At 51.8% G+C, this 18,591-nt stretch overlaps 4 protein-coding genes across 4 annotated transcripts; 2 read left to right on the top strand and 2 right to left on the bottom strand.

The window, feature by feature from the left end:
* Positions 1-6,450: 6,450 nt before the first annotated feature.
* On the top strand, positions 6,451-8,014 carry N0V89_006781 (uncharacterized protein; the record flags this gene model as incomplete). The annotated part of the gene is made up of 3 exons (XM_056215548.1): positions 6,451-6,910; positions 7,255-7,809; positions 7,935-8,014. 3 exons carry the CDS (start codon positions 6,451-6,453, stop codon positions 8,012-8,014), a joined length of 1,095 nt encoding a protein of 364 aa, XP_056069795.1.
* A 458-nt stretch (positions 8,015-8,472) lies between these two features.
* Positions 8,473-9,752, top strand: N0V89_006782 (uncharacterized protein; the record flags this gene model as incomplete). Its single annotated transcript, XM_056215549.1, has 3 exons — positions 8,473-8,670; positions 9,034-9,358; positions 9,550-9,752. The coding sequence occupies 3 exons, from the start codon at positions 8,473-8,475 to the stop codon at positions 9,750-9,752; spliced, it is 726 nt and encodes a 241-aa protein (XP_056069796.1).
* Positions 9,753-11,748: 1,996 nt separating this feature from the next.
* On the bottom strand, positions 11,749-12,887 carry N0V89_006783 (uncharacterized protein; the record flags this gene model as incomplete). The annotated part of the gene is made up of 2 exons (XM_056215550.1): positions 11,749-12,384; positions 12,741-12,887. 2 exons carry the CDS (start codon positions 12,885-12,887, stop codon positions 11,749-11,751), a joined length of 783 nt encoding a protein of 260 aa, XP_056069797.1.
* Positions 12,888-17,028: 4,141 nt separating this feature from the next.
* N0V89_006784 (uncharacterized protein) lies at positions 17,029-18,460 on the bottom strand (the record flags this gene model as incomplete). The annotated part of the gene is made up of 2 exons (XM_056215551.1): positions 17,029-17,873; positions 18,457-18,460. 2 exons carry the CDS (start codon positions 18,458-18,460, stop codon positions 17,029-17,031), a joined length of 849 nt encoding a protein of 282 aa, XP_056069798.1.
* Between the last annotated feature and the right edge of the window lie 131 nt (positions 18,461-18,591).

Raw genomic sequence — 18,591 nt, forward strand, 5'->3', positions numbered from 1 at the left:
CTCAAGGCTCAGCTCGGAGAAGGTATGGACGGACGGTTCCGAGCCCTAGACCAATGCTTCGGGCGCAATGCAAGCTTTCGTGGAGCCGCGGATGGAAGGCGCGGGCGGTGGGTTCACAGAGCGTTGGACAGCGCCGTTGCTGCGTGCCAGCCTCGCCTGTGTCTGCTTTTGTAACCGGCGATGCAGCAGTTGGCCGCATGCACCTGGGGATGGGGCCCGTCCGAAGCCGCGAGGCCAGACTTGTGCAGCTCGCGGCGGGCGCGCAAGCTCTCGATAGCAGCGGGTATGATTGGCCGCTGCCGTGGCTGTGAAATCTGGGGCAGCGAACGGCGCACAAACCAGTCCCCGCCAACGCTGACTTGGTGGAATACGGGGAAACGAGGGCGTGAGCAAAGGTACAAAGGCCACAGAGCACGAGCTGTGACGATCGAAGGTCTTGGGCGGAACGCCTGGAGTAAGAGGCGCTGGCTCGCCCGTTGTAAGTAGCTCCCCCAGCGCCGGTACTCGTACTGCGTCCAGCCAGGTCGCTTTCGCGCTGTGGCATGACAGAAGCCGCAGCGAGACCCCCGTTGACGAGCCAGCACGGGCGGCAGGGCTCCAGCGCCGCTGGCGGCCTCTTCGGCCTGCAGGACGCCGTTTGGCGCAGCGTTCAGGACGGGTCCATGTTCTATTTCGTACGGCGGCACGTACTTTACGTCGTCGAACAACGTTTACAGCATGCGCGCCGGGCAGGCATGTCCATCCTGGCCATCAAAAGGGTCTGGTGCCCAGCCCGCCGATATGATCCCGCACTGCAGCGTCGCGCTGGCGAGCCGTGAAGGGCAGCGATGGGCGCTGCGACATGAAGGCGCCGTCGATGACCGCGCCCTCGCTGATCGCGACTATCACTGGCCCGTTGTCACGGTTGTTCAGAACCCGGAAGCCGGCAGGGCAGTGGCTAGAGCCCTCGCAAGCTCCAGGCTAGAAAGCTCGATGATTGCTGCGTGCAGCTCGACCTCGCAGGCTTACATGCCTCGGCCCAGTGACAGCTTCGCGAACAGTACGCGCTGCTTCTGACTACTCCGTACGCCCAGTATTCAATACATATCCCGACCGTACCTATGGCTGCACTATCGACCCGCACAACTCTGTGCCTCCCGGACGAACAGCCAGCCCTTCATCTGGCCGCCCTGGAAGTAGAGTGGCCTGGCCTCAGTTGGCGAGCAGCAATTAATATGGCCCGCCAGCACAACTGTCGCCCGCCCTCAAGCTCGCCGACCCCAGCAACGGCTGCTCGTCGGGTAATGGGCACGGTTCGACCGCTGCTCTGCCTTCCGAGATCGATTTACATGCCTCTTGGCCCCTGCCGCGGAATTGATGGAGCTGCTGTGAGAGGGCGAGGCAGCTACTGCATGCACCAGCTTCCTTGTCCTCCAGACGGGCCTCGACTGTCGGGAGCAGCCACGACACGGTAGCTTCGGTGAATGGTGTCACAGCGAGAAGCACGGGAATGCTGGACGTGTACACCGAGGGCTCTCCACGGGCTTCACCTGCAGTCACGGCTGGCTCAGCTCTCACGGAGCTCGGAATCTGGGGAAGCAGCGAAAGCTCATGGGAGCTTGGATCGGAACTGCTGCAAAGCGGCAGGCCAAGAAAGCATGCGGTGCCCTGTCCATCTTGCGACCCGTGGACGCATGGACGCATGACCAGCACTCGGCTAGCCTCTTCAGTCCGCAGTCTGGGGAAGCTGGTCTGTGCGCGTGCTGTGTGATTCGCTCGCTTGCACTCGTCCAGCGCCCGGACCGCCTGCTGTCAATTGCTGATCGGCACGCTTCGTCCCTGGTCTCCTGGGCCGTCTGCACGCCCGACGCTGCCTCTGTCTCGATGTGTACTGCTACAGATATGCTGCACGCGCTATAGGACCTACGGAAGTCTCAAGAGCTCTAGAGCTGTCTCTTCCGACATGTAGCGCAGAAGAAGGGTTCTCGAGAGCTTGTGAGAGGCTCCCAGCAGCTGGTACCGACAAGGAGCGTTCCTATTCGCGCTGCCGTCATAGCTCCAGATGTCATTGTGGGTTCTTCCACAGCACATGACATTTTAGGCCTTGCAAGTGTCAGTATGGTTATCCAGCCATACACAGTACAGCGCTGGCAATGGTCTCCCACGCCGCAAGCTTCAGGCCTCCATTACGCATCGAGCCATGGCTCCTGTCGGATTATGGCGGCAGCCAGACCCTCCTCGCTTCGACCAAGCGTCCGCCATGCAGCTCGTGGCATCGTGGCTGCCACCTTGCGCCACCGAACCGTCAAGTGTTAAACCGCGCAACGTCACCACCGTTCGGACTTTTGAGCATGGCGTTGGGCCCTTTTGTTGATGTTGTTGATCTTTTCCCAAAGACCCGTCTCATCGGCCAGGATTTCCGAAAATAGTAGAAGATGTGTATGCTTGTCAGCGGACATTTTTCGAGATCATCCTCTGCGGGTCCCTGGTTAGCGATCTTGCAAATCAATGCCAGCGCGTGGCAACGACAAACCATCGGTCCCTTTTGCACGACATGCCCACCGATCAGACAGTCACCTTGTATAACGTAACCATCAACGAAAATGCGACTCTGCGAACCTCGAACATTTTGATTCAACTTGAAAGTATGCTGTTTCGATGCTGGTCATGTTACGACGCTACAGCACTCCCAATACTTTGAATTGTCTCCTACTTCGAATTGCCTCCGAAAGCATACCCTGATTGACGTAGCTAGGCTGCAGAATGCATCTTCCTGATCACGGGCTGGAGGGATCTGCCTTACGGTTGTCTTGCCCTTGCAGTCCTGCAGAACGGCAGTAGGTTGTCGCCACTCAAGACGTCATTTCTCAAGGCCTCACTCGTAGAATCGCGTGAGCATGATGCGCAGGCGCAAGGGTACGCAGCCTTGTGGCAATGTAACGACTGAACCTACGCTTACCTGCGACTGTTGATGGATCCCTGCGATAACTGTCTGAAGCTAGCAAGCTTAGGGTCGTTGCAACCACGGCATTGGAGCTTGCACACTCAGCGAGAACCGCGACATCTAGAATCTTTGTGCTCGACTTGAATGTACGCACAATGCAGACGAGAACGCATCTGCAGGCGCGACAACGATGACGGGCATCGGCTCAGCGCGCAGGCTTCGAACGCCTCGCGAACAGCTGCGACACTTGGCCAAGACAGGCATCCCGCCCTCCACCCCACCAAACACGAGATCAGCCCCTCCAAGCTCAATCTGATAGAACATATTGATGCAGCCTGCGAGCTTCGCGCCAGCCTATCACGCCACCATGTGCTAGCTGAACATGCGAACGCTGCCTGTTCAATGCGATCCATTTATTGCCGTTGATCGTCGTTGGCGGAAGATTGACAAGCCTGAGAAGTTCTACGGCGGTCGATGGAACCTCTGCGGAAAGACGCGCCCAACGCCGCGTCTTAGCGCAGTTCCTATCACTGACGAAACACTGGTATCTCTTGGTCGCGCCATTAGCGCTGCCGTCTGACTGCTGCAGTATTGTAGCCTCATTGCCGCCGGCGTTCCCCAGAGCCCAGTTGTGCCTGAATCGCTACCTGGTGTTAAGCAGGCCCTTTCATTTCGTCATTACATAGGCTGGAGGACATCGGGACAGCTTCCGGCGTATCAACGGGTATAGTGCAATCCATTCGAACCTGTGATTGACCCGTCCTCCCCAGGGTTAAGCAGTGCCAAGGCCCTAATTGTGTCTAGCCTAGTATAGCTAGATGCAGAAGCTACATTCGACGACTAGCCATGCTTGCCCACCTGCCTGCCTCCCTCTAGACCTACCCATCCACTCAGGAACCCACTCGAGCGCCTACTTGTTCCTCCAATATCTTCGAAACGCAGACTCACGGGAATTTGTCAGGTTATCTCGCGATCCATCTCGTTCGATGTGTAGACCATCGAAAGCGAGCGCATGTCAAGCTATCACGCAGGCACAACACACTACATCCTCGGAGCTCCCTCATGTTTATCCCCTAGTTGGTACGATCGCTGTTCTTCGGCAATAAAATCACCGCGGGCTCTTTTCCGCGTCCATACAGGCAAGTGTATGCAGCGCCACGATCCGACGCTTCGTTCGGACCTACGTCGGTCGCTTTCGGTCGTAGCCAGTTTCCGGTGCCCCATTGCGCTTCCCCCACAGCACCACACTAGCTCTTTTGCTGTCCGTCCGATGCAGACAACGTTTCGATACATCGGTGCGGATAGTTGACTAATTGAGGCCCCTTGGATGTTCGGAGCTCGCGGCAAAACACATTCCAACAGCTGCGCAGTCGCCTGTCAGAATTAAGGGCAAGGCGCTCTCCCGGTACGGAGCTGTGCTAAATAAGGTTTGATACGTCCGAAGACAATAGTACAGAGTACATGATCCGTCAACGAACATTGGCTGATAATTCGGAATTCTTCTGGACCTTTCTCCGTTGATTGGCAGACACGATGGAATTATATGGGGTCAATCTTCCAGCTGACCACGTTGGGATTCTCGAACCCTACTAATACCGGATCCAGTCTATCCGCCATAGACAGGTTAGTCCCGCAAGACGTATTCGCAGGCTACAGGTATTGTACGACAAGTTCACAACTTTTGTACACAGTACAGCTTTCTGCCATTCTACCGATCTCTTTCGGCTCGACATCGCACCGAAGCCAGACCCTCAGGCCTCAACAACGCGGCCAATGTTTGTGGAGATCGGCGCAGCCCGCAAAACCACTTGCCGAGAGCAACTCCATTGCCGAAAAATATCTCTCATCATCGGCGTCTTCGTTTCCCTTTCCGTCGGGCCCACACCGCACTCGCATGACGCGAGTCATTTCTCGTGGCGCGCCTGCTCACCGTTCGGTCAGGCGCACATGACCTCCCCGGAGCCTGCCTTGCGCCCTGTGGGTATCGCTGTAGGTTGACGTAGCAGCCGTTCGTTGGGCGCAGAAATTTTACAGGCACATGCGAGCGTGGGCTGTCTTGGGCGTGGCGACTGACTGCGCAGGTTGAGATGGGCTCGAGTAATGGGTGTGGGGCCCCGGATTTTGCTTGCCGCTCTGGTAGGCGGACCGGCTCGGGGACTTACATGCGACGAACGGTCCCTGCAGGAGGAGGCGTGGGATACCTGCTCTGAGAGAAGGTCATCGCGCCGGGCGGGTTGGGAAGGGGATGTCATGCTTCTGCATATCATCTTTGGGCTTGTCAGTAAGAGAAGCTGGGCCAGTGTTAGTGAAGAGGAGCGTCCAGGTCTTACTTTTGTCGTGCTTGTGCTGTTTACATCGGTGTGCTGAAGTCCGGTTCCTGTGAGCGACTTGGTGAGTGGTCGAGTTCTCCGATGTACATGCATATGTCGGTGTCCGTATGGTTAATTGCAAAAGTGTGCAATACGTTCCAATTCGGGATTGATACTATTAATTCGACCATCTCCGTATGCGGCTATTGTTCACGAGCCATAGAGGCGTCTTTGTGGATGACTGGGCTTCTACGTCTGCTAATTTTTGAACGACATCGCCTCCTTTGCTCTATCTACGCATCTGTCAGAACCATCTGTGGCACGATGCCATTGGTCTGGATGCTTGATCACGATACCATGGGCAAGACTGACTCCATGGGTGGTGCGTTGCGGATCAGATACTGCGGGTCAAAGCTATTATAGTGTGATTTTTTACGAAGCAAAAATCGTGAAGGCGGGGTTCATGCTACGAGTCTATCCTCCACGGTGCCTTGCTGTTGCGAAAGGTGAAAGATTAATCAGTTTCAATGGGAACGGATGGATGTGCAGTGGTAGCATTGTGAATTGTGGCAGTGTCGTGCGTGTACTTGTGAGATATAGTAAGTTTTTCCTTGACCGATTCGAAAGATGGAGTGATTAGACGTTGGGACGCGCAGTCACAATGATGGGTTGGAAGAGCATCAAGCGTGAACATGGTATTATCGATTCCATAAGTTTTGCGGTCGCGTTAGGATGAAAGGGGTTGTAGAAAAGAAGGGTATGGTTGTGAATGTCATACAGAAACACACATTCCCTTGTCATTCGAAGCGACAGTGTTCTTCCAGAAGCTTTTTCCTCAATGCCGGTTGTATTGACGGTGTACCACATGCTACTGCTCACAAGCATTGCTGCACTTGTGTTTGTTGGTCCCGCCACAAGTTTGTCTGCATTTTTCGGCACGATTGCCGCAAATACAGGAAGGGGAGATATTTGCCTAGTTTCTGGCACGCAACTACCATTTATACAGGCAAGAATGTGTGCTGCTTGCGGCATTGCTTACCGAAAACAGAGCGTGGGATAATGTATAACCAATTCTTTGTTCTTTGCAACAGCGTTTGAAGCCGTCGCCACTGCGACATATGAACTACGTTTACAGCTCGTAATGTCTAGCATCAGTATCTCCTCAAATAGGACATCTCAAGATGCCTATCTCACGCAACGGGCAACGTGAGATTCACGATGCTGTCTTTGAGAGTGGTCCCCGTCGTCGCTGGTGTGTACGATGCGGAAACCAAAGTCATCAAAGCCGTGATTGCGATGCTCCTCGCAGGGCATGCTGGGGAGTATTTTCGGATCCAGACGATGCCGAGCGTTGTTACCAAGCTGAACTCCATGTCTGGCATAATCCGGTTTCACAACTTGCGAACTCTTTCCCATATGGCCCACCAGGACCGCGCAGACCATCAGCACAGGACTCCCGCCGCCGGCCTTCGGATCCAGACATATCGATCAGGAGGAACTCTTCGAACAGAAATCAAAACAACTTACCACGATCAAGGTTACCTAGAAGTCGAGTTGGCCCTGACCGTCGAAATTCCAGCTACCTCTACGACGAGGACCGCCGATCATTCACTGAAGATAGACTCTCTCGTGGTCGGCCTTCCAATCGTGGCTACGGCTCTACGCAAGAGCATGTGTCGTTATCAGTAATCACCAACTACGTGAAGGTTCAAGGGCTACCGGCCCAGATTCATGCATACCCTTTGGAATACTACTATACAGAAAATAATGTACGAAAGGAACTCAAGAGACGGGATCATGTGCAGCGCGCATTTGAAACTGCTCGTTCATACATCGAGCGGTATTTGGAAATTGAGAAGAAGCATTGGGCAACGAACTCCAGGACCTTGTGGAGTTTCCATCGTTCTGCAAATCTTTCACTGCCACACAAATTCCAAGTGCCGTCCATGACTCTTGATGGCGGTAGGCTCGTTCAGCCGTTGCAGGTCTGCATAGGGGAATGCACGGATCTTAATGTTTCAGAACAAGATCTACACACCAGGAGCATAGTCAGGCTCACAGATTACATCGCTGCTGCCAACGCGCTCGTGAGACGACCGATCTACGATGAGACGGACTCTAATCGTGGTGAGGGTCAGGGTAGCCTCACACAACTTGGTGAAAACCGTTTCTTCCTCAATGAAAGCCTCAATCAGATGACTGGACTGCATGCTAAACAAGGATACACAACTTCCATTAGGCCAACTAAAGAGGCATTCCTTCTCAATATCAATACCTCTTCCACCGCATTCTTCCCTGACAAGGCAGTTTCCAACATACTTTCCATCATGAAATCAGAGTCAATACTAAGTACTGAATTAAACAACAAAGACATCGAGCGTATGATGACAGGCCTCAAACTCCGCATCAACTACTATCGCCCAAAAAGAACAAACGAAAAAGGTCCACCTACGGATGATATTAACTCAGAGCACAGTTGTAGGAAAGTATTCAAAAATCTTGGCTTATCCATCACAGAACAAACTTTCTTCGACGAAAATAATCAAGCTCGATCCGTCCTTGACTATTTTAAAGAACGTATGTACTTGGACTCCATTTCCAACTTGAAATGTCTAACACAAGACAGGTCTGCCCCAAACCAGACTGGACGAACAAGGACTTTGCGTCAATGTAGGAAAGAAATTGAACGACAATACTGACAGGACCGGACGAGCTCAAAGCGATGCGGGCGCAGTATGGATTCCAGCTGAGCTCCTCGATATGCTTCCTCATCAACCAGTGAAAGGCTGTTTATGTGCGCAACATACCTCGGAGATGCTCCGACACGCGAATCGTAGGCCGTACGATAATAGAAAGCTCATAGAATCGGAAGGCCTACCCAAGCTAAAGCCAGCCGAGCCGACTCCTAATGAGAGATTTTGGATACGTGCTCATTCAGACATACATAGCTAATTATACCAGTATCCTCCCAAGGTCACCGTCGAACAAGCATTGCTTGAGATTCCAGCAAAGATCTTAGTTACTCCTACAGTAGTATATGCAGATGTACCGGCCTCGATTCAAGATGCTTCCTGGAATTTAGCAATAGGCGTCTTCAGAATCCCCGCTCGAATTGATAGATTGAACCTTTTCGTCATGGACGGCGCCCATTTCAAGAAAAAAGACCACTCAGGAGCCTGGAGACAAACGTCGCTTCTGAGCGATGGTCGCCATGGTTATTGTACACAACTTCGAGATAACATGGTCCTACGTCTCAAATATCATGGTATTCAGACAGCCAGGGCAGGTGATATTGAAACTGGCAGTATCACGCAATTCGAGCAATTTCTGCGTACGCATTCCGGCCAGCATGATGCGATCCTAGTTGCTCTGGCTAAGCCTGACTACGACACCCATGCCACAACCAAGCGCCTAGCAGATCTTTACTATGGCGCAAACGTAGTCTGTGCTGTCACTGGAAAGCTTGAGCTGCATGATAGAGGTTTTAGGGACCAACTCCTCACAAATTACGCGCTGAAGTTCAATCTCAAGTGTGGGGGAAGAAACCATATTACACCAAGTGCTGCGTGGGAGGAGCTTCTTGGCATAGATGATCGAAAGCACCATTGTTATGGGAGCTGACGTTGCTCATCCTGCTGTCGGTGACCCGGCTGGGAGCCCTAGCGTTGCATCAGTCGTCGGAACTGTTGATCGAGAGTTTCAAAACTACCCTGGGTCGATGAGACTTCAAGCTGGAAGACAGGAGGTAAGGTTTACAAGATATCATATACTACATATGAAAGCATAGCTGATTCTATACAGTGGATGGAAGATATGCGAGACATGGTCCTGGAAAGGCTTCGAGCTTACCGATCCACGTCAAGCAAGTTTCCGTCTGCTGTTCTCTTCTACCGCGATGGGATCAGTGAGTCAATGTTCGAAGAATGCGAGAATAGGGAGATCCAAGCCATTCGCGATGCGTTTAACGCCTTTGGGAAGGAGCATAATCATCCTAATCTCAAGATCAAATTGACCTTTGTCGTCGTGGGAAAGCGACATTCGACGCGCTTTTATCCTAGGGATAGGCAATTTACCACTCGTAACGGTAATCTGAAACCGGGACTTCTGGTCGACGAGGTCATCACATGTTCAAACCCTTTCAACTTCTTCCCCCCAATCTCACGCCGCCGTTCAGGGCACTGCTCGATCCGCGCATTACCATGTGCTACTCGACGAAATTGGCTTTGGAAATGACAATGACAAGCTTGCCAACCTGAGTCACCAGCTTTGCTACTGCTACCCCCCGTGCCACAAAAGGGGTTTCGTACGTAGCTCCAGCGTACATTGCTGACCGACTTTGCGACCGTGGACGCCACTACCTCCGCTTGTGGGAGCACAGCAAAAACTTCGACCTGCCGCGCAATGATCCTAAAACCGGTCAGTCCTGGAATGAGGACGGGATCAAGAGATGGAGACGGGAGATGGCGCTGCGACTTGCTAGAGGAGAGCCGTTATCGCCTACGAATAATGAACCAGTCTAGGGCCGCCATTATAAGGACAGCCCCGCCAATGTCCAAATGAGATACAATCCATGGCATCCAAATCTGGACAACTGTATGTTCTGGATGTAGTAGACAGTTTCGTCTACAGCTATCGTTGAGACGTCTTCATCACCGGAACTCAGGTTGCTTCCGATGCTTCATAAGGACAGGCCCATTCGATCACTTTCAAATTGAGAAGGAAGCCATGCTTGCTGCAAGGGTGCCGTCACCATCCCTCTGGCTTCGTTGCTGTCGAAATATACGATCCCTCGCTACTCATTTCCTTTCTCTTCATCATCGCCTGCCTATGTCCCACTCTCAACTTTCGACTCTATTTTCTCATCGGATCAGTTCTCTCACTAGGAAACAGAGTACTATCTGTATTCTACTTTTTGTCGGCTTGTTTCCGCCCAGCTGAACGGTGTTTTTCCTGATTTCCTTCACTATTTCTAATGTAGCCATAGAACGAAATATTTTGCTTGCAAACACTTGTAGATCGCCTCTTTTATCGAGTTATGCTGATATGAAAAGAAAGCATATGTGTTTCCCTGAAATATATGAGACAATGCTACGAGTATGCAGCTCGTGGTCCAGCTGCCCCGTTTAAGTTCGCATCGTAACTGAATCTAGCGCGACGTGCCGGTACTAATTGACACTGAGAACCATCACCTATCACCATATCTACTTCTATATCAAAAATTGATTGGCGCTGGGTGTCCTATGCCTCCTGCTAGAATTTCGATGAAGCTCGCGACCTAGTCATGCTGGCGCATGCCTGGCTCAGAGAAAAATTGCGAACTGCGAAGACTTTGATTCAAGGGTCTAGATTCCCAAAGAAGCTGAAAATCAAAAGCCAGCGTAGTCTACCACGCAAAAGGGCCGACTTGATGCCGCTACTATGGCTACTGGGTGCAGAGACCGCGAAATGCGAAGGGCTAAAAGCTATGGCTTCACCTCGTCTCGCTGATTGGGCGCCCATGCACTCCAATGAAGTCTAAGCTGAACAAGGTTCGTATTCGAAATGTATAAGATGTCACTTGCCCTCCTCCATTGAACAATATCCCAACATTCGACGACACATCATCTACTCCCTCAAGGTGTCACCTTACGTCCACTAGTTTGACCACCAGTACCACTGCCACCAGGCACGCTTCGAAATCCTCTTCACCTACAGGTGATGTCCCAGTCGCCATATTTGCATGGCAGGCATTTGACTCCCTCCAAATCTCTCGTTGATAGGTCGACTGTAATACATGGCAATCCGTCGTCATACACAATACCGGGTCAAAAGTTCGGGGTTCGCAATTCTCAGCCCAGGGTAGCACGCTGGGGCCGCTCCGTGTCTGTGCCTTTACAAGTGCGCCCATTTGTCATATCTCCACCTCTGTCTACACAGAGCAGAAAGATCACGACCGACTTCAAGCTCATGAATAGTGCCATCACTGTCAGGTGGCAGCTACGCTCGCTTCAGCATTGAGAAGGAAGTCATTATATCGATGACACTTACGCGCAGCACGACTCCCCAGCCTCCCTTTGGTTTTGTGGGTACCACCAGTGCAAAAGGGAACGCCCCACTAGTCTTTTCAAGCTCCATGAACCACATGTAGATCTGGAAGAGAATCATTGGCTGGTCGGTACAGACCTGGTACGAAAGATGGTGGGTCAGCCGAAGAACACTCAACTGATGGTACAATGGGAGCTTACCACAGCCACACCAAGCAGGTAACATGTGTATAGAAGGGGCTTTGCGGGTAGACTGCTGCTTGAAGCAGGATCATTGTACTTCTGCATGCTTACTTCCAGCAAATGGTACGTGCTGCGGTAGTACTTTTCGAACGCTTGTAGGTCCTGTTTACGAAAGTACGCCTCTCCAGGGGTCAAAGTGCGCCCTAGCTGTTTACGTTTCCTCTCCAGCTTTCGGTATGTTATCAGAGAATCTGCCGCCATACATGCAAAGAGTGCATGCTTGACCATAATGTAACCCTGTAGAAGTGAGTCAACAGCCGTTGTTACAAGGCTGAGCGGCGGGATAGTCTACACGTACGCAATGGGCTAGCTGTCTCACGTCCTCTCTGTACCACTCTGCTAGTGTGTAACCCAACTTCTGACTGCACACTTTTTCATACGTGCGAGGATTTCCGTATAGACTGCCCATTCGTTGATCCAGTTTGTATTCGGTAGCGTTCATCATGTATGGATCTGACGGCGTCATCTTTAGGGAGAATATCGGTACGCCAGGTTCAGGGCAGTAGCTTGCGAATGGCGAAGCCTCTTGCGAGTTTGAACGCTCAGACTGTGCATACGTCATATCTGTAAACGAACCTACTGGGAAGTGTAAGCTTGTTACGTTCAAAGGGTCTCCTTGTACAGTAAGCGACGCCGCATCGAAGTCGGACTCAAGTATGCTTGTCCAACGGTTTGATCCTGCCAACCGAGCAACATCTCCATGGTCTGAGTCTAATGCCTCGAGACTGTCGTTGGTTGACGAGTATAGTGGGTCGGTGCTGGTACTCTTCGATGTGGACGTTGCGGACAGTGTTCGCTGCGTCGCATATGGCAATTTCGAATTCGAAGTCCCTATGTTAGTTGTATCGTCCGCCTGGCCCTCGCGTATCTTCTGGTGTTGGCGGAACTGCTTGTCTTCAATCGCGGTGAGTCCGACGCCACACGGATCACCATAATGTTCGCATCGATCGCAGTGTTGTCCCGGCCAGGTTCGATGCGGCGGAAAGCACTGGAAAAACATCAGCGGTGAAACAGGATTTACCCATGTCGGCTGTTACCTGTTCTTTGTTCTCCCTGCATGAGGAACATTTTGGCTCTTCTTTCGCATTGTAGTTCGCACTGCAAGCGTAGTTGTACTTGATGCACCTATCGCACTTTTGACCAGGCCACTTCCGTTTCATAGATGTGTGCTCGCCTACTGTGACCTCGCACTGTAAGACATTAACTCCGTTATATATCTTTGTTGTACATACGACCACTTACCCTCTGTTTGTCCCTCCGGCAGAACATGCACTTCCGTAGGTCTGCCCGATTGCCTTTCTTGCGGTACGCAGTGGTCTGTGGGCCTACATGCTTCATGCTAATCGCTGAAGGCGTCATGTCTTTCATGGTCTGTCGTGTCGTGGACATGGTAAGTTGCGTCTTCTTTGATACTGTTAGTAGTAGGATGCACTTCAGACAGCAGTTATCAACACCGTATATGGAAAGCAATGCGAGGACTTCAAGATGGATGACATGGTCCGATGTTGCTATCATCCTCCAATCGCTAAGCACGCCACAGAGCTTAGTCCCGTGGTACGGTCCGCACTATTCCCGTGTGGCCCATGAGGTGTAAGGCTCAACGTCGGGTTCGCTTTCAGCCTCATGGAGACGGTCTTCCCGCTGCCGCGCAGGAGCGGTCTCGCCAACTCTTCAGTGCAAGGTGACAGGTAACGAATACAGGGGATGTCGTTGCGTTAGTTGCTCACGGGGATGAGCGGAATACCTGACCAAGCGAGATGTAACATGGGGAGCCGAAGGAAGCGATCGAAGTGCGACGGCCTCGCCCGTATTCGTTCTCGGCCCGCGCCACGGCATCCATACGAATGCTTGTCAAAGAAGCGACCACTAAGAACTTCCTGAGACACAAGATCCTCCTACCGAGAAAGGTCAAGGTTACGCAGTATCGAACGACGGAGACCTCAACACTTTGTCATAGCCTTTGTGACATTCTACCATGGGCTTCGTAGAACGATGTCGTGAGGGTTCCTATCTTTCGGGTCGGCTATGTGTGAACCTCTTTTGAAGCTAGGGTTAGCGGAACTAGGCCCAAGACAGCTAGAACATGAATCATCTATCGATATCGGGCCGTGCCGAGTTCCAACCGACAACTTCTTTAGGATGCACGGGTGTTCGCACCTTCGCCTGTCCCTGCGCTGCTCATGCAGATGGCCTCAAACTGGCTGGCAAAGTACCTTGCTAAATCCTCATGATTAGTTCAAGACACCACACCACCCAGTACAACGAGTTGACGGCGGTCGTCACAACAGGCAGCCTGGCATGCATTAAATAAGGTTGGGTCTCGACGACAAGTTGCGTACGAATGGCAGCAAAGCTTTAAAGTGCGCATAACTCTTGTAGTATTGAAAGGCCTGGCTCGACCACTCCAGTTAAGCCCAATCACTTCACTGCCTATTGCCAATTCGAGAAGGAGTCGGCCGAGATCCCCATCCCCAATTGCCATTGTTGCAGGACAAGCCAACGCCACAGAGCTGGCTTGGCTCTGTGATGGTCAGCTTTTCGATGGGAATGGCAAGGAATACTCCGACTTCTTGAGCAAAGGCTGCAAAGTCCCGCAAACGGCCTTTTTCCTCAAGGATTGCTACAACAAGGAGACCAAAAAGGTGACTTTCTCTAGAGAGATTGACGGCAATTGCCCGAGTGCCATGGTTATGATGCCGCAAGTGCGCTTCCTCATCTGCTGCAATGTCTCTCGCGTAGCGTCTGATGGCTGGGATGACGAGTCTCCCTTGGAATTGACCTGCGGTCCTAACCACTGCATTCACGGCGACTTCTTGGACGGCTGGGACGCTGAAGCCAACCAGAAGAAGGTGGACACTCTTAGTCAAGGCGCGCTTGTTCCAGTCTCTCTCCGGGTCTTTTGACAAGAGCAAAGACGGCACTGTCTGCACGGACTAAGCTGCTGACGCTGATCCTGACAACGGTACCGATGACTCCGATCACAGTATCCCAAATGATGAGTGGCGACTCTTCCGCTCTACACCGACGACTACTGCCCCTGCTGAGACTGCGACCCCAACTGCCGTCTCATCCGAAGTTCCTACTGGTACCACGAGCGCTACTCCAGTTCCTACCGGAGACGTTGAAGAGAGCTGCACCCACTCGAAGCGCAGCATCGGCAGTATATTGAAGAAGGCCGCTTTGAGGAAGAAGGTGAGGATGCGCTCGCTGCACTTGATGAATTGACATGCAGAACCCCTATCGAATGTTGTACTGCAGGACGGATGCCCCGTTAGCTTCTATAGACTTTATAGACTTTTGATCCTGTCTGCACAGATCTAGCAGATGTATGCTCTGGTGCGGAGATACACTTCTCTTCCCGAATCAAGCGTCAATCAATATCCGCCTCTTAGCAAGAACAAATTGTGAATTGAACTGATGATACCAATTCCTTCATGAATGGCAGAAACAGATTGGGATTCAAAATTGTATGCTTCACAATGACTTGAACCCGAGTAGTATTTACTAACAATGACGTCACCATGCGCACACCAATCACACACTACACTTCTTCAAGAACGGTATACCCCTCCCACACAGACTACAGTTCATCACGGTACTCAAGCCAACATGTCTCACCCCACACAAATAACCGGCGGCTGCCTCTGCGGCTCAGTCCGTTACACAATCTCCTTCAACGACTCACAATGGCCCCCATCGACCTCAAACTGCCAATGCACCCAATGCCGCAAATGGACGACAACACTGGTATCTCACGCACTCCTCCTTGAATCTGCTCAAGTACATTCTCTCACCGACTCTCCTACCTATACCGAGTATCAATCTAGCGACATCGCCGCGCGCTCCTTTTGCAGCAAGTGTGGCGGAGGTCTGGCTTGGAAAAGCGAGAAGATGATGCCTGGTAAGATTATTCTTTTTACGGGCACCATTGATGAAGAGTGGATTATGGGGAAGAAGAAAGAAGGAAAAGAGACGGAAATGGGGAAGGAGGTAGAATGGGAGGGTGGTTACGGGGAGACGTTGTGTAAGCCACAGGTCAGTTTGTTTTGGGAGAAGGCTATAAAAGGCATTACGGATTTTGACATGGGGCAAAAGAAATTCTTGCAGGAAGAATGAGGGGGTCCAGGACGCACTCAAGTCTCAGCGGGTCAGACCACTAATTCAAGCGACCCGAGAATCCGGGGTAGAGTTCTATTGGAAGGCAGAGAGCAAAGCAGGCAGTCTTACAGCAAGTCTTACCTCGACCCCTACCTCGACCCCTGGTCCGGGCATAAGCATACTAAGACTTTTCGTATTATGCAGCCAAGTCGATCGTTATTCCAACAACAGGACCATAGCCGTACACAGCACAACAACATGTCGCTTATTACATAACACCAAATTCCGAAATACCGTTTGCAGCTTTTGTTCTCCAAACAGTTTCTCCACGTGCGCCCACGTCGTATCTCCTCATGTGCGTATATGTCCCTTTGAGACCTCCCCACGATGACTGCAGCAGCCACTACGAGGAGTTGTTCCCAATGCGAACAGTACGGTGGTGCCAGCCTGACCTAGAATTGATATCTAGCGCTGACTTCAGAAAGATCGTCACCTCGTCTACTGTTTGCAGTAGTTCTTAAAGTACTCATAGGCATCGAGTGGATGTTGGAGATCAGACAGGAGTTCGGAACTCACCACGATGACGCCAGCAGCAAGAAGGGAATACTTCAGATGCCATTTACCCGGGCGTACAGGACTACACATGTTCTCACCGTCGCCTATTTCGGACGGATTGGCATTTCCCTTACTCTTCTTGGCTCTCACGAGGTGTTCCCAGCCTGCAACTGGGCGTCAAAGGTCGGCGAACAGCTAGCTGAGAAGCTCTTAGGGCGTATGTAGAGATTCAATCGAGATTCAAAGTAAGTGTATATAAGGACGTTGAGCACGCAAGTTCTCAAAAAATATCAACAATCTTCTCATTTACTTCGCTCACTGCAATATCAGAAGCCCACGCCACGATCAATACATTCATCATGTACTTCTCAACCGCCCTTACCCTCCTCGCCGGCGGCTTGGCTCTAGCCGCACCTTCCCCTAAGGCCAATGTCAACTCTGTGGCCCGCACTACTGCCAGCGATATGACCTCTGCCATTCAATTCGCAGTCCAGGCTGACTGCGACCTGCTCCAATGCGCCAATGTTGTTGCGTCTGCTGCGTGCATCATTGCTGGGATTGCTTCCGAACAGCCGGAAGTGGTGGTTGGTTGCGTCTCGAGCGGCTCTTCCGGTGTAAGTATTCGCGCTGGAGTAATGCCAGGCTGTATTTGGCTGACATGCATGAAAATAGATTTGCCCATGTGCTGGATGCATCAGTGGACTGAACGACTTTTTGATGTCCAACGGTATCTGCACTTAGGCTGGTAGCCACAGCGCTTCTGCCGCGGCGATGCGAGGAAAGGAGTGTTATGGAGGATGGTCTTTCTGACATGTGTTACAAAACACTCTACACACTCGTTCTATGATCTATCAGATATAAAAAACTACTACATCACTCATGCCAATGCATCTGCTCCAAACTTTTCCGCCGTCTTAACATCATCAACCTCTGCCAAACCCCTATACTTCTCCTCCCGCACCCCTCCCAACTTGCTCAACCCCAATTTCCTTCCCTCCAAACCGTACAACTCCTGGAAGCTCATAATCATCGGCTGCCACTTATCCGGATCAATCCTGTTGTCATACCAATCCATTCTTAGCTCATCCCTCACCCAGATTTTGACAACCCTCATCTCGAGCGCATACAGTGGGCCGGACGTGCCGAACAAATCTTGCAGCATCGGGTGCGTCATGGTGAGCTCGCACTCCATCTGCACGGGACATTCGAGGATGCGGTGAGGTTGGATGAGGGAGGAGGGAAGCGGCGTGAGGTTTGCTCTTGTCCATTTGTCTTTCACGAATTCATAGTTCCTCTCTTGTTTGCTTGCAGACACGGGGTCAGAGCCCGTCGTCAGAGCGAGCGCGTTCACGTGGTCCACCATGTCGGAAGAAGGCAGGTTGATCACGCATTCTTTCGTGCGGAGAATATTCTGCGGCGTCTTGCTGCTTGCATCCAGACCGAGCATGCATCGGTGGCCAAGCCACCAGACGGAAGACATAGGCGCGAGGTTGGATGTGCCGTCTTCGTTTTCAGAGGAGAGGATGGCAACGGGGGTGCCAAAGTAGAGGATAGCTGGGGAGATAGGTGTGTGTGGCATTTCGATAGGTTGCAGAGGATACTGGATGATGTAAGGGTAATGAAGGAGGGTGAATGGCTGGGAATACTGTGTGGTCAGTTGAGATGGTGCGCTGCTGGGGCGATTCTTATATGCGAACATGGAGTCATAAATGACAACACTTTCTGCTCGGATATCCGTTTTGAGTATTGTCCTATTGTGGGACACAAAGTCTGTAAGAAAGACGTTCTCCGCGGGCGTAGCTCGGGGGACGCTTTTGATTGGCTATATTGGAAACATAACTCCTAGAGAACGCAACCAAAGTCAGACATGCCAAGCATCGTTTCTGCAGTATTGGAAGGAAGCTCAGGCGCCCGTTCAGCTATTGCACAATTGATGAGCAGACAATAAATTTGATCGTAGATAAACTTAGCAAGGCCAACAAGCAGGGCAGGTGTATGCCTGCATGGTATGCCGATGTTTATTCAATGTTCTCGTTCGTTGGGGACTCTCTACAGCTAGTCTTACCGAAAATTTGGACCAAGCTATTCTCGTGACTGATGCCCTGGATCCACTTCTTCGTGGGAATATAATCGTATATGTAGGTCGAGGTGCTTCCGTCCTAACGCCTTTATCATGCTTCGTGGTATCGTCCTCATGCGTCAACATATTCTTCAGCGTCACCAAACCATTGACGCCAACCCGGCCGAGCTCAAATTTCCTCATCATACCCAAAGTGGGATGACCCATAGTGCAACCGGGCATTACCCATGCCTGAGGATGATCATGTCATCATCCTCCGTGACGATCCAGGCCGTCGACCGGGTCGGGAAGCTGTCTTTTGAACACGAGGACGTGTTGATAACACGGGCTTCTGCGTTTTGCACATGTCTTAGCACGTGC

Source organism: Didymosphaeria variabile, assembly GCF_027946475.1.
Source record: "Didymosphaeria variabile strain IMI 356815 chromosome Unknown scaffold_5, whole genome shotgun sequence".
Lineage (NCBI taxonomy): Eukaryota > Fungi > Ascomycota > Dothideomycetes > Pleosporales > Didymosphaeriaceae > Didymosphaeria > Didymosphaeria variabile.